Source organism: Nannobrachium achirus (genome assembly GCF_963921795.1).
Source record: "Nannobrachium achirus genome assembly, contig: SCAFFOLD_131, whole genome shotgun sequence".
In the NCBI taxonomy this organism is placed as follows: Eukaryota; Metazoa; Chordata; class Actinopteri; order Myctophiformes; family Myctophidae; genus Nannobrachium; species Nannobrachium achirus.
In genome coordinates, this window is record NW_027665004.1 from 193,073 (window position 1) to 207,500 (window position 14,428).

General features: G+C 46.5%; 1 protein-coding gene across 1 annotated transcript; it reads right to left on the reverse strand.

The window, feature by feature from the left end:
• Positions 1-883: 883 nt before the first annotated feature.
• LOC308280670 (uncharacterized protein) lies at positions 884-11,307 on the reverse strand (the record flags this gene model as incomplete). The annotated part of the gene is made up of 6 exons (XM_080754995.1): positions 884-955; positions 8,375-8,483; positions 8,713-8,777; positions 9,374-9,547; positions 9,761-10,376; positions 11,135-11,307. 6 exons carry the CDS (start codon positions 11,305-11,307, stop codon positions 884-886), a joined length of 1,209 nt encoding a protein of 402 aa, XP_080611121.1.
• Positions 11,308-14,428: the final 3,121 nt, after the last annotated feature.

Below are 14,428 nucleotides of genomic sequence, written 5' to 3' on the forward strand. Positions count from 1 at the left end.
GGGAAATTCATTCTAACAATTTTATTTTTGTCTTAAGAATGTGACAAATACAAATAATACAATTGAACTCTATGTCTGCAAGGCATAAGCAATCAATAGGAAAAAAATCATTAAGCCATTAAATGCATTTCATAGCACTTCTGTATAGCAACATCGTACAAACAGCTTGATCTTTACCTGTGCATCTGTGTTTGGCCAGGCATAGGCCGGTTGGCCCCGCTTAGGCCGTAACTAGATGTTGGCTCGTCAAGCTGGAATGACAATTAAGTCGCATAGGTTAATTAAACTAGAACGATACAACAGCCTCGCGCATATTTATAATTTGTCTCTGTTGCCCAACTATGACCTCTCCTTACCAGGGCAGGAATTTCAGGGAGGCCATGAAGGCCATGGCCGCCGTTGCCCCTCAGTTTGGCCTTGTGCCCCTCAAACCAATGGCATGACCTGAGGCCACAGTGACCTTAATGCCCCAGCTGACTGTACCACTTTCTCCTCTGTCTCTTTCTGGTCAATATGTAGACAGTCTGACAGTAGACACCGGTGTCTTTTGTTGAGATTCTGAAATCTAAACTCCCCCGAGTCCCCATCTTTAAACCAATCCGGTGACTTTGATTAGTGCAGGGCTGAGCATGGATCAGATTGTAAATACCATCATTTATCTATTTCACTGCAGATTAGGTTATCATCCCTAACCCTTAAAATTCAACAAATTCTTTCAATGGACTAAAATCTTGTTTTATTTGATGGCCTTCCTGCCCTGGCATTTGGCCTTTGTGCCCTCAAAAAACTGAAGACACCAAAGGCCAAGTGGCCTTGCCCCTAAAATGAAAAAATTCCAGGCCTGGTCCTTACATAAGCCTGTGGTCTGACTCTCTGCGTATATTTACCTGTGCATCGGAGGAGTGTGACCAGGCACAGGCCGGTTGCCCCCGCTAGAGGTTGACTGCTCGTCAAACTGGAATGACAATCAAATCACTACGGTTAATTAAAATTGTTACAATGAGAGCACAGAGCCTAAAACCCATTCATGATTAGTTACAGTCTCTGTTGCCCCACACATGATGAGCAGATGTATGTGAATACATTATCCATACCCAAGCCTGGGGTGGTCTGACACTGCTTCCTGGTGGGTTCTGCATTCTGCCATGGAGACAAGGAAAAGTTATTGTCGTGAAGTGAAAAGGCAAGACCATAATACATACATGGCATGGCTAAAAAGCGTTTTGGTTAAGACTGTCAGTAGGCACTTTTATAGGGCAGTGGTTCTCAAACTTTTTCATGTCAAGATCCCCCAAACTGACACTTAATAGACTGTGGAACCCCATTTGAAAAGATTTGAAAGCGACCCCCATTAGAGAAGGTTTTCATGACTCTAGCAGTGGTTCTCATTTCAAGGGCCCCCAGTTAGACATGCATTAGTCTATGGACCCCTTTTAAGGGTATTTCTCCCTCTAGGATCACAATTTATATTGTGATCCTAGAGTACAAATGGGCTAGCCTCCATTTGGTTCCAGTTTTACATGCATTAGGCTACGGACCCCCATTAACACTTTGAGTGCCAGCCCCCCCTGCCCCCCGTCCCTTACCAGTGCCACCATTAGGTCCCATTCATTTCTGCCCCAATTCCAGGGAATAAATTGGAAATGATCCGATATTCACATCGGAACAAGGTTTGGTAAAAGAGGATTTTTTTTTTTACCCAAAAAATTTTGGAGTGATTTCGGTGAGCGGTTTTGGAGATAGGTGCTCGAGAGTGCGCACTGCGCAAACCAGTCAATAACCTCAGAAATCTAGATTCTGAGATATTTGAGTTCAAAGAAAAAAAACTTTAGGAAGCCATAGCAACAAATTGGTAAATGGTAACGGAACACAAGTACCCTTGACAGAAAGAATGACATGCCTACTTTCATTATGTGCAAAAAAAGTTAAAAAAATATTGTACCATCGTCTAGTTTCAAGGGGGCAAAGTGAAAAAGTATGAAATGACTCAGAAGGTAGAAATTGCCTTACATTTTGATAGAACTATGCACTGTGAATTCACTGTGTTTTTACCTGGTCTAGAAGGTCAGGAAGACAAAAAGTCAGAAAAGCGATGTCAACCTTTTATTTTATGGCAACATCGAACCCTAACCCTGGTGAGTACCTCACACATCCAGCATGAACATATTTATGTTCAACAATATTTACAAATATTTCCAAAAAAAAAGAAATCACAAATATGACTTCACAAAAATAAAATATAACTGGATAAAAGTAAAATAAAATAAATGTGCAGCAAGTAAAGAATAAATAAAATAATATAAAAGTCAGTACTGTACTGTACTGTATTCTCAAAAAAAGGCATTCAACAAGCCAACATTCAGGAGTCAAAGGCACCACAAATAAAGGTCAAAGATGGTACTGTTCACCGTGTGTGTGTGTGTGTGTGTGTGTGTGTGTGTGTGTGTGTGTGTGTGTGTGTGTGTGTGTGTGTGTGTGTGTGTGTGTGTGTGTGTGTGTGTGTGTGTGTTTGTGTGTGTGTGTGTGCGCCTCAGGTACCTCAAAATGGCCTGGTACCTGTTTCTTGCCATTGTTCTGGGAAAGTACGGCATGCAATGACAGGGTTTTTTGACCAGTGCATGGCAATCTCCGCCTTGTGAACGATAGCTGTGAGGAAGAGAAGTCCCAGAAAGTTCTTCAGCTCCCCTAGAGTGACATTGGTCCAGGCAGCGAACCTACAGTGTGTATGACCTATGCCTGACTCCTCCGCTCTCGCTATCTCAGCCATCATACTGTCCTCTCCATCCTTCCTCCATCCAGTCAGACTCCACGGGCCCTGTATATGATAGAAATAAATAAAAAATACTAAATGATCGTGCTTCTGTATAATTTGTATGTTCTTTAGCAAAGGCTGTCGCACAAAAGTAGTGAAAACAGCAGATCTACAAGCACATAACGCCTCGCGGTGCGAGGCGTTGTGTGCTTGTAGATTGCACATACAGTATGAAACAGAGCCGATACCTTTATGTAGGAAAATAATGCTGCTATGTGTACCCTGTATATATATAAAATGTCACAATGCGACATAGCTCTGTAAAATGAACAATGCTGTACCCCCTCCAACTGTATATATGTTCCCCATTTTCAACTGGTTTTTATATTGTATTTGTTATACTTGCTTTGGCAATGTAAACATATGTTTTCTCATGCCAATAAAGCTCCTTTGAATTGAATTGAATTGTATAATGTGCACCCAAAAAAATGCACAAAAAAAAAAAAAAACAATAGCAGGTCAGGCTTATTGATTGATTGAAGAATGTATTAGAAAGAGGTGGTAAAAAAAAAGAACCTAGCCCCACCCTACCCTCCCCTGCCCCTTCTTTGTATATACTGTTTGTTTAGACTTACTGTCTTTTTTTGTTTTTCTTTACATATCTACTGCATAGTACTGTGTTCTATCTGTCTGTCATTCAATGTTATATGAGATACTTCAATGGTTTCCACTTTCCAGTGGAAATAAGCTTAGTCTTTTCATGGATCTCCTTTTAGTAGACCTTGTACCAGTGAACTGTACCGTCATGAAACTGTACCTTTTCCTATGCAAACTTCTAATAAAGTCTTCAATCAATCAATCAAAGTAGGCTACAGATGCATGGCTCATTTCAACAGGAACCACACTTTATGCAGCTCATACAGTGGTGTGTTCTAGACTCATATTTTATTGTTAGTTACTAGTTAGTGCCTAAAAAGGAGATCGGCTGTTGTTGTAGATCGGCTGTTTTCACTAGTCTAAATAATTTCAAATGATAAATGCAAAACGAGCGGTTTTGGACATAAAAAGTTTTCACTCCCTCCATCACGGAGGTATAGAGGCCGACGCCGAGCGGCGCCATGCCCAGGAGGGTCTCCCAAATCGGGCTTGAGTTGTGGAGGGTGGTCGCTAGTGCTTTGGAGGTTCCAGGGCGAGCGCCCCCACCCCGGGGCTCGCGATCAAACCTTTTGGGAACCACTGTTCTATACTAGGCTGTGATGTGATGTCCTTGGCTCATTATCGCCAAAATAAACAATGTTCTACTTCTAACGTGAGTGGCACGTAGTATGCAGTAAAGAATATAGCCTAAAATCAGCGTTTCTGAATGTCGACTTTACAATGAAATGGATGCTTCTCTCGTTTGGGTCGGGACCCATTTGTGAGTCGCGGAGACAGTTTTATGGTTTATGGGCCATATATTTCATACATTTTGATACATTATACAGCACTTATCTCATATAACATTGAAAGACAGACGTATAACAAAGTGAAACGTAGAGAACATACCGCAGCACAGCTCAGCAGTGCATCCTACAGGGCGCGGGGAGAAACCGTAGCAATCGGTGGTCTGTCCCTGGCAGCATGCATGCCTCGCCGTAGAAGGAGCCCTTCTGGCCGCCAGAACCAAAATCGAGGCCGTGGATGTACCAGCGGAGGTCCTCGCTGATGAACCGATCGCCCGTAGAAGGAGCTCTTCTGGCCGCCAGAACCAAAATCGAGGCCGTGGATGTTCCAGCCGAGGCCTTCGCTGATGAACCGATCGCCCGTAGAAGGAGCTTTTCTGGCCGCCAGAACCAAAATCGAGGCCGTGGCCCGTGGGTGTAGCAGCCGAGTACCTCCGTGATTTTAGGCTGGCCCATAAACAAAGAAACTAGCCCTTCCCCCACTCCTCCTTGCTAAAACCTCTACATTCCGATCTCTCTCTCTATCTCTATCTCTCTAAATAATACTAAATCTAATGATTTTATAACTAATTCTAGCTCATTCTCTCAATATATCTCTCTCTCCCTCTGATTGCTGTGTGTCCGGTACGGTAAAAGTCACTGAACTCTTTTGAGACCCTTGTTTCTGGGGGGAACCGGCCAACCAGCATGCTTGAATTTGGTCACATAAGCGTGTGATGTCATGCAGGGGCGTCAATTGGGTATGGCAGGGGTATGCAGCTGCCATACCTTGACAGGGGGAAATAATAAAAATGTACTTTTCATCGTGCCTGTTGCTAAGGTATGGCAACATGACTGGTGTCTTCACCAGACACCAGTCATGTTGCCATACCTTAGCTTGTTCTGAACTGACGCCACTGAATTGTCATGCATGACGACCGTCCCATCGTCCAAAAGGGCTGTATCTTGGTTACCGCATAGATCCAACACTGTACTACTGTAATATGAAAAAAAAGCATCTGGCGTCATATGACATGACGCCCTGGCACTCAAAGTGTTAAGTATCATTTCCATCTCTAGGATCCCCCAAAAAGTTGTAAAATCAATGCTAATTTAATGATATGTACACAAATGGGTTAGGGTCCATTTGGTTCCAGTTTGACATGCAATAGGCTATGGACCCCCATTAAATGGTACCTCTAGGATCCACACTTATATTGTAAAAGCGATGTTAATGTAATTCTGAGTGTACAAATGGATTAATAATAATCATCATTGACTTTATTTGTATATGTAAGAGTGGCCAGACTCACATTAACAGCCAGAATAAACTGGTACTCTTTGTCAACACCTTACTTTCTTGGATTTGCAAATAAATAATTATAGTACACACCTTTTGATTCAAGTGTATTATTTCAGTATTATCATTAGCATTTCCATATATAATTATAAGACTTCCGACAACGCCACCTCTATAAAAGAGGAAAAGGAGATATATAATAATAACCCTTTTAAGACACACAGGTACGTTTTTCAGGTGTTCAGAGCAATATAAACCCAGGAGAGAAGGAGCCGGACACAGTATTTCCAAAGGTATAACAAGTTCTTTATTATCTAAAATACAGGGGCTTCTATACGCCATAAAACCATTCAAAACACAAATAAAACCCTAACACTCCTAAATAGCGCTTCTAACTAAAAAACCTAAAAACAACCAACAATAAGATCACAACCCGGGTAATTTCCTCCCTTTATCAATTCCCACCGCACAATTAAAGTGCGGGTGCAATATTCGCCACTTAGCAATTTAAGGCGTATATATAATAATATAAATATTGCAAATCATTAGCTCAAATAGGACGTGTGTTATATATATAATACTAATGGGCGCAGGCAGGTATAATAATAATAATTATGATAATAAGCAGGGTGAGTAGAAGACGTGTAGAGGGACACAGCAACTCTTCAGTAACATCTACGTCTCAGGCCTTCGTATCTGCGAACAAGGAAAATAGGCCAGTATCCTTGTATACTTTAACTTATTGGCATAACTCAGGTCAGTGGCTTGAAGAGACAAATGGTGCACAGATTCTCTACTCACACGGAGGCAGCCAATGGCTGCCTGTGCGGGTATTGCGCACGACACCACTGTCACCACTGCGACCCCTCTAGTCAGCTCGGATAGAGCGGCTCGTCTCGGCTCGCCTGGTCAGGATAGATGGTCCGCGGGAACTTCACCGGTTCTGCTGGGCCACCGTGTTGTCTGACTCACTGCGTTGCACTGTGGAGCTCACTCAAGTTCATCATCAATAGTTCTAGGTAGGGCTCACTGCTCATGCCCTCCTGTGTCTGTCCTCAGTCCCTCATGACACTGGTCACCTCTGCCTGTTCACCTGCCTCACACACACGTCCTCCTCCTTTCACGTTCAGTAACAGAGTGACAGAGTCCCACTTATAAAGGCCGCCCCCTGCCCGACACTAGCCTCTCATTGGTCGGGCATGACGTCAGTCTCTTCTCATTGGCCGAGTAGCGGCCGCTGGTTAACCTATCAGGCTCTTCACACACACATATATCAGAAGGGGAGTTTCATGTAGGGAGAAATAACGTTATTAACACAAGCAAATAAGTAAATGTATAATAAGGGAAACATATAAAATAGCATTCACTTAACAGAAATAATAATAAAACACAAGAGTTTCCAAAGAAATACATTTTAACGAAAAAAAGAATAACGCTGTCTTCCACCCCCTCACATATAGCACCTTTCATGACATGAAATGCAGCTCAAAGTGCTTTACAGGGAGAAAACAAAGCACAGATGCTTAACAGAAAAGCAAAAAAGATAGGGTCCATTTGGTTCCAGTTTGAAATGCATTAGGCCCCCGGCCCATTTAATGGCATTTAGGCATTTGGGGGACCCCTGCCCCAATGTAGCTCCTTTCGGAACCCCTCACTCCACTGCTACGCAAAATAGCATTCACTTAACAGAAATAATAATAAAACACAAGAGTTTCCAAAGAAATACATTTTAACGAAAAAAAGAATAACGCTGTCTTCCACCCCCTCACACTCCCCCCTACTTAAATCGCTGGCAGTCCCTGCAGCTATAGCTTAACCCGGACTATACCGCTGTGGTGGCTGTCCCAAATTTACTCTCCCCGAACGGCGCAGAGCCGTGGGGAAGAACCCATAACACTGCCTCCAGACTGGTCCAGTCGCTGGTGGTTGAGACACCGGCTCAACGCTTCCACCCAGCTCCCGAGGCGCTATACAGACTTTCAAAGCGTTTCGGTGCACCGTTCGATCCCGCCCTCCCTTCTCTGGCCGAATCCTATACACCACCCCCGCATCTCCTACCGTGCCCACTACTACAAACGGCTCGGGGTCCCACCATGAAGCCAGCTTCCCTTGGCCTTGTCTGTTCCGATTCCTCACCCACACTCGCTCACCCGGTACCAACGGTGGGATACCCGCCCGTTTGTCATACATGCGCTTTCTCTGCTCGGCCATACCTCCCATCCTATGCCCTGCAGTACGATAAGCGTCATTTAGTTTCCGTCTGTGATCATGGACCCAGTCTCCTACAGTAAGCCTATTTTGCTGAGCTTGCACTCCTAGCTCTACATCTACGGGGCGTCGCAGATGGCGACCAAACATCAGAAACGTTGGGGCATAGCCAGTGGCACTGTGGGGAGTGTTATTATAAGCGTGAACCAGTTCGGGGAGATGCTCAGGCCATCGGCCGTGCTTGTCAGCATCCAAAGAACGTAACAGATTAAGTAACGTTTGATTAAATCGTTCCGCGCCACCATTTCCGGCCGGATAATAGGGCGTCGTACGGCTCTTGGTAATACCATAATTATTACATAATTGTTGCATAAGGGCGGACTCGAAGTTGGCCCCCCTGTCCGAGTGAAAACGAGCTGGACAACCGAAAGGCTGGATTACATGGGTCCATAGCGCACGGACAGTGGTCTGAGCAGTTTGATCACGTGTCGGAATAGCCCAACTATATTTAGTGAATAAATCAGTTGCTACAAGGATATTCTGACAGGGGTCTGCTGGTCGCCCCAACGTGAGAAAATCAATCGCCACCACTTCTAGAGGGTAGGAAACTTCAAACGGCTGTAAAGGAGCCCTAGGCTCCATCCTAGTTTTCTGTAAGCCACAATTAACGCACCCCTGATGATAGCGACGTGCCTCCCCCTCCATGCCGTGCCAATAGAATCGTCTGCGGAGCTGTGCTAGAGTCCTATCCACACCAGCGTGCGCAGCGGCCACATGCATCTCTCTCCACGTCTCCTCCTGCCTGGAATTGGGACAAACAATCTGTAAGTATTCTTCTTGGGTATAAGGGTCAGTCACATGACGATACAATACCCCCCCTTCCACGCGCAGCCTCGTCCACTGCCGTAATAACTGGACCGCCCCTCTCGTCCAATTCCTCTTCTCCGTCAAGGTGGGGTGCGTGCCCCTCTCTACGCACCGCATCACCATTTGGATATCCTTGTCCTGTCTCTGCGCGCTCTGCCACTCACCAAGGCTGTTCGTGGCTGCAGACGTCAGCTCCACCGCCGCAACTGTCGTAGGCTGTACGGGGAACCTGGACAAGGCATCAGCGTTAGCATTATTTTTTCCTGGGCGGTACTTGATATCGAACGTGAACGACGCCAGTTGCGCCGCCCAACGCTGCTCTATGGCTCCTAGTCGAGCTGTCTGGAGATGCGCCACCGGGTTATTGTCTGTGAAAATCGTGAAATGAGCTCCAGCCAAATAATCCTTAAACTTTTCCGTGACAGCCCATTTAAGAGCCAATAATTCTAGTTTAAAGGAACTATAATTAGCATCATTTTGTTCAGTGGGGTGCAAACTGCGGCTTGCATAAGCAATAACTCGTTCTCTCCCATCTTGCATTTGAGCCAACACAGCGCCCAGGCCTTGGTTACTCGCATCTGTATAAACCACAAAAGGTTGATCATAGTCCGCATACGCCAGTACAGGAGCTTGAGTGAGGGCACTCTTTAACGCATTAAATGAATTTTGACATTCAGTGGTCCACCTAATCAGCTGCTGTGAGGACTTATTATCAACGGAGATCCCAATTAACAGGTTATTTAGTGGCCATGCAATGGCAGCAAAGCCCTCCACAAACCGGCGGTAATAACCTGCGAGGCCCAAGAACGCACGAACCTCCCGTACCGTCGTTGGAGTGGCCCACCCCCGGACTGCCACCAATTTGTCTGGGTCCGGCCGCACTCCTTCTCGGTCCACGACGTGGCCCAGAAACTTCACCTCACGTTGTAGCAGCTTACATTTGTCCAGGCGCAGTTTAAGCCCGTGTTTCCATAACCGCTGGAACACGCGATCCAGGTGCTGTAGATGAGAAGAGAAATCAGGGGAGTATATAATAATATCATCTAAATAAACTAATAAAGACTCGGCCACTTGGCCACTTAAACAGTGTTGCATAAGTCTCTGAAATGTGGCTGGCGCATTACACAGCCCAAAGGGCATTCGTTTAAACTCAAATAACCCCAAAGGGGTCGTAAAGGCAGTTTTTTCTTGATCCCGTGGATCCATGCTCACCTGCCAATATCCACTGGCTAAGTCAAGAGTCGAGAACCACTGGGCCTTAGTCAAGCTCGTCAACGTCTCTTCGATGCGCGGCAGGGGAAACGCGTCCTTGTGCGTTACTGCATTCAGCTTACGGTAGTCGACACAGAACCTCCAGCTGCCATCTTTTTTCTTCACCAGAACGATCGGCGCGGCCCACGGGCTACAGCTCTCAGTGATCACTCCCTTGTCCATCATGTCACTTAGCAAGATCTTCATCTCTTTATACATGGCGGGCGGCAGCGGCCGGTGTCGCTCACGTATAGGCGCAGCGTCAGCGGTATGGATCTGGTGTTGTACTGCCTCCGTCTGTCCAAAATCCTCGTCATGTACAGCAAACACCTTCTCCCACTTCGTCAGCATAGCCTGCAGTTCCTCTTGTTCCCCCTGGGGTAGATCAGTTCGATCGGCGAGCCCCTGGAGCTCCTGGGACAGAGTGCGCACGGGTCCGTCCTCCGTGGCACTCACCAGGGCGACCTCCACCAGGCCATCCGCAGACATGGACAGACTCAGGTCCCGGTCCCCCCGGACATCAGCATCCTGGACCGGATACAATTTCCCCAGCTTCTGGTACCGTCCCACGGTGACACTATAGGGAAAGGGATTACAGAGGCGAATAGGAACCCGCCCTCCCCGCACAGTGACCAAGGCGCGCGCCACCCCCAGCTGGTGCTTGTCCGTCAAGGCCTCCACTAACGCCTCGTAGTCAGTCCCTTGCGGGCCCCGGCGCGTGCGTCCCCATACAACCACTTCACTTTGAGCAGGTACTCGTATCTTCTGACGGCGACCAGGCCACACATAGCCCAAGGAGCCATCATCATTCGTCACCGTTTCAATGCGCTGGCAGGCAGCAAACGCATCTCTCCATAGAGAATTTGCTTGGCGCGGGGGAAAAGCAACCCTCCCAGGCCATTTGAACAGAGTACGCCAGCATGCACTTATTACATTCATGCCAATAATGAGCGGTTGCGTACAGTGTTCATCTTTAACAATGACGACCCCCCTCCCCGGGATTCGTACTCCCTCCAATTCTAGATCAAATACCGCATAATTAGTGTAGGGTATATCCAGCCCGTTTGCTGCCCGTAACTTAAAAACGAGCGGCCCCGTCCCTAAATCAGTTTGGGAAAAGTGTTCAGTAAATAAACTCTGTTGCATTAAAGTGACTTGTGACCCCGTATCAAGCAGCCCTTGTAATCGAACGCTCCCCATTAGCACATTAACCGTGGGACATTGCCCAATAAACACATCATTGGCCCTGGTTCGTAGCACAGATGACTCACCTCCTGTCGACTGGACCGCGGCGACAGGACAACTCAGTTTAACGGCGGCTGGCCGTTCGCACACCATCTAGCTATATGGCCCGGCTGGTTACACTGTCGACAGATGGGCCTGCCTTCCCTGTCCCATTCATTTCTCTGTGGTGGTGCATAACGGCGCGGCGGTGGCACGTAGGCTGGCTGTGGTGGCGGCGGCGCGGGGCGCACAGCTGGAGCGGCGGCTTGCATGAGCGGTCTCATTTCGTTCATCAATTCCTTCGTAAACCCCTTCATCTGTGTTTTGACATCCTCCATTATTTCTCGCTTCAGTTCCTCTCTCCAAGCAGAGGTCTGTGATGGCACAGGGACAGTTACTGGGTTAATAGCATGACAAACAATTTCAGTAGCTGGCGTACCTCCATGTTCCACGTCCAAGGTCAAGGCCTCCTGTCGTAGTGCGGCGAAGTCTTCGTCGGGATGACGTCGAGCATATATGCGCAGGGCTTGGCCAAGCGGGCCCTCAGCTAACCCCTGGAGAAACTGATCTCGGAGAACGGCATCGGAGGGGGCTGTAGCGGCATCGTATCGTCGCAACCCACAAAACAGTTCTCTCAATCTTAGAATGAACGCATTAACACTTTCCCCTGAGCGCTGTGTACAACTATAAAATTGTGAGCGTACTTTTGAGACAGGGACCGTTTCTTTATACACACTGTCTAAATAAGCAAACAGTTTTTCTACTGTGTCTCGATCTCCGTCATCCAATACATTGACCTGCCGTCTAGCCTCATCAGTTAAGGTTTGTAGTAAGATAGCAACTTTCTTTACCTCTGTGACATCTTGGGTGCTCAATAGCCCTCTAATCTGCACCCTCCATTCTCTATATTTCGTTTCGCCCTCCGTAACTTTAAACGTTGGCAGCCAGGGGGCGCCTGGGTAAACCGGCATCATCATCATTACGAACCACAAGTTTAAATCACACACAATTGTTCAATCTCTCCTTTATATTGCTCTGTACCCGATCCTGCCGACCCACGTCAAATGTAAGAGTGGCCAGACTCACATTAACAGCCAGAATAAACTGGTACTCTTTGTCAACACCTTACTTTCTTGGATTTGCAAATAAATAATTATAGTACACACCTTTTGATTCAAGTGTATTATTTCAGTATTATCATTAGCATTTCCATATATAATTATAAGACTTCCGACAACGCCACCTCTATAAAAGAGGAAAAGGAGATATATAATAATAACCCTTTTAAGACACACAGGTACGTTTTTCAGGTGTTCAGAGCAATATAAACCCAGGAGAGAAGGAGCCGGACACAGTATTTCCAAAGGTATAACAAGTTCTTTATTATCTAAAATACAGGGGCTTCTATACGCCATAAAACCATTCAAAACACAAATAAAACCCTAACACTCCTAAATAGCGCTTCTAACTAAAAAACCTAAAAACAACCAACAATAAGATCACAACCCGGGTAATTTCCTCCCTTTATCAATTCCCACCGCACAATTAAAGTGCGGGTGCAATATTCGCCACTTAGCAATTTAAGGCGTATATATAATAATATAAATATTGCAAATCATTAGCTCAAATAGGACGTGTGTTATATATATAATACTAATGGGCGCAGGCAGGTATAATAATAATAATTATGATAATAAGCAGGGTGAGTAGAAGACGTGTAGAGGGACACAGCAACTCTTCAGTAACATCTACGTCTCAGGCCTTCGTATCTGCGAACAAGGAAAATAGGCCAGTATCCTTGTATACTTTAACTTATTGGCATAACTCAGGTCAGTGGCTTGAAGAGACAAATGGTGCACAGATTCTCTACTCACACGGAGGCAGCCAATGGCTGCCTGTGCGGGTATTGCGCACGACACCACTGTCACCACTGCGACCCCTCTAGTCAGCTCGGATAGAGCGGCTCGTCTCGGCTCGCCTGGTCAGGATAGATGGTCCGCGGGAACTTCACCGGTTCTGCTGGGCCACCGTGTTGTCTGACTCACTGCGTTGCACTGTGGAGCTCACTCAAGTTCATCATCAATAGTTCTAGGTAGGGCTCACTGCTCATGCCCTCCTGTGTCTGTCCTCAGTCCCTCATGACACTGGTCACCTCTGCCTGTTCACCTGCCTCACACACACGTCCTCCTCCTTTCACGTTCAGTAACAGAGTGACAGAGTCCCACTTATAAAGGCCGCCCCCTGCCCGACACTAGCCTCTCATTGGTCGGGCATGACGTCAGTCTCTTCTCATTGGCCGAGTAGCGGCCGCTGGTTAACCTATCAGGCTCTTCACACACACATATATCAGAAGGGGAGTTTCATGTAGGGAGAAATAACGTTATTAACACAAGCAAATAAGTAAATGTATAATAAGGGAAACATATAAAATAGCATTCACTTAACAGAAATAATAATAAAACACAAGAGTTTCCAAAGAAATACATTTTAACGAAAAAAAGAATAACGCTGTCTTCCACCCCCTCACATATAGCACCTTTCATGACATGAAATGCAGCTCAAAGTGCTTTACAGGGAGAAAACAAAGCACAGATGCTTAACAGAAAAGCAAAAAAGATAGGGTCCATTTGGTTCCAGTTTGAAATGCATTAGGCCCCCGGCCCATTTAATGGCATTTAGGCATTTGGGGGACCCCTGCCCCAATGTAGCTCCTTTCGGAACCCCTCACTCCACTGCTACGCAGCTCCGAGATGGGGTTCCTACTGGTAGCATGCCGGAATCCTCCGGCCGGATCGCCGTTAGGGAACACTTTCTTACCTTTGGTGAACACTCTATCCAAAAAGTGACCGGTCTCTATTCATCTATAATCGTTTTACTTCTTTAAGGTGGAAGAAACTCGAAGCAAGGGGGTGAAATAATGTTTTTATATCGCTCGAAAGACCAGCCGGCTCTGTGTTTTCCCGTGTTTTCCCCGTTGTAGTCTCGCGTGGCCAGACTGTTGCCTCCGCGATTTGGTCAAATGCTCACATCCAATTCTGTCTCTCCGTACAACTGGGGGGGGGGGATCCCGAGCTTCCCCAGAGTTGGTGTCGAAGAGTCCTTCAGCAAGACTCTGAACCCTTAGTTGCTCCCGGTGAGCAACTAAACCATGCACCATGCCTTGGATAAAGGCGTTATATAAAATGCACCATTTACCCTAGCACACATTTGGCATCTTTTTCTCCCAGGAGGAGCGCATGTACCGGCCGTTATTGTATTCAGGCCTGCCACAGCTGCTCTGTGTGTGAAGGAATTCTTCCCAGCGGCATCAGGCTCACAGGAGCAGAGGTTCTTGTAGCTGCTGTTCCCCAGGAGGATCCAGCAACGCTCTGCGGGAGAGAGAGCTTCGCAACGAGCAGTGGCTCC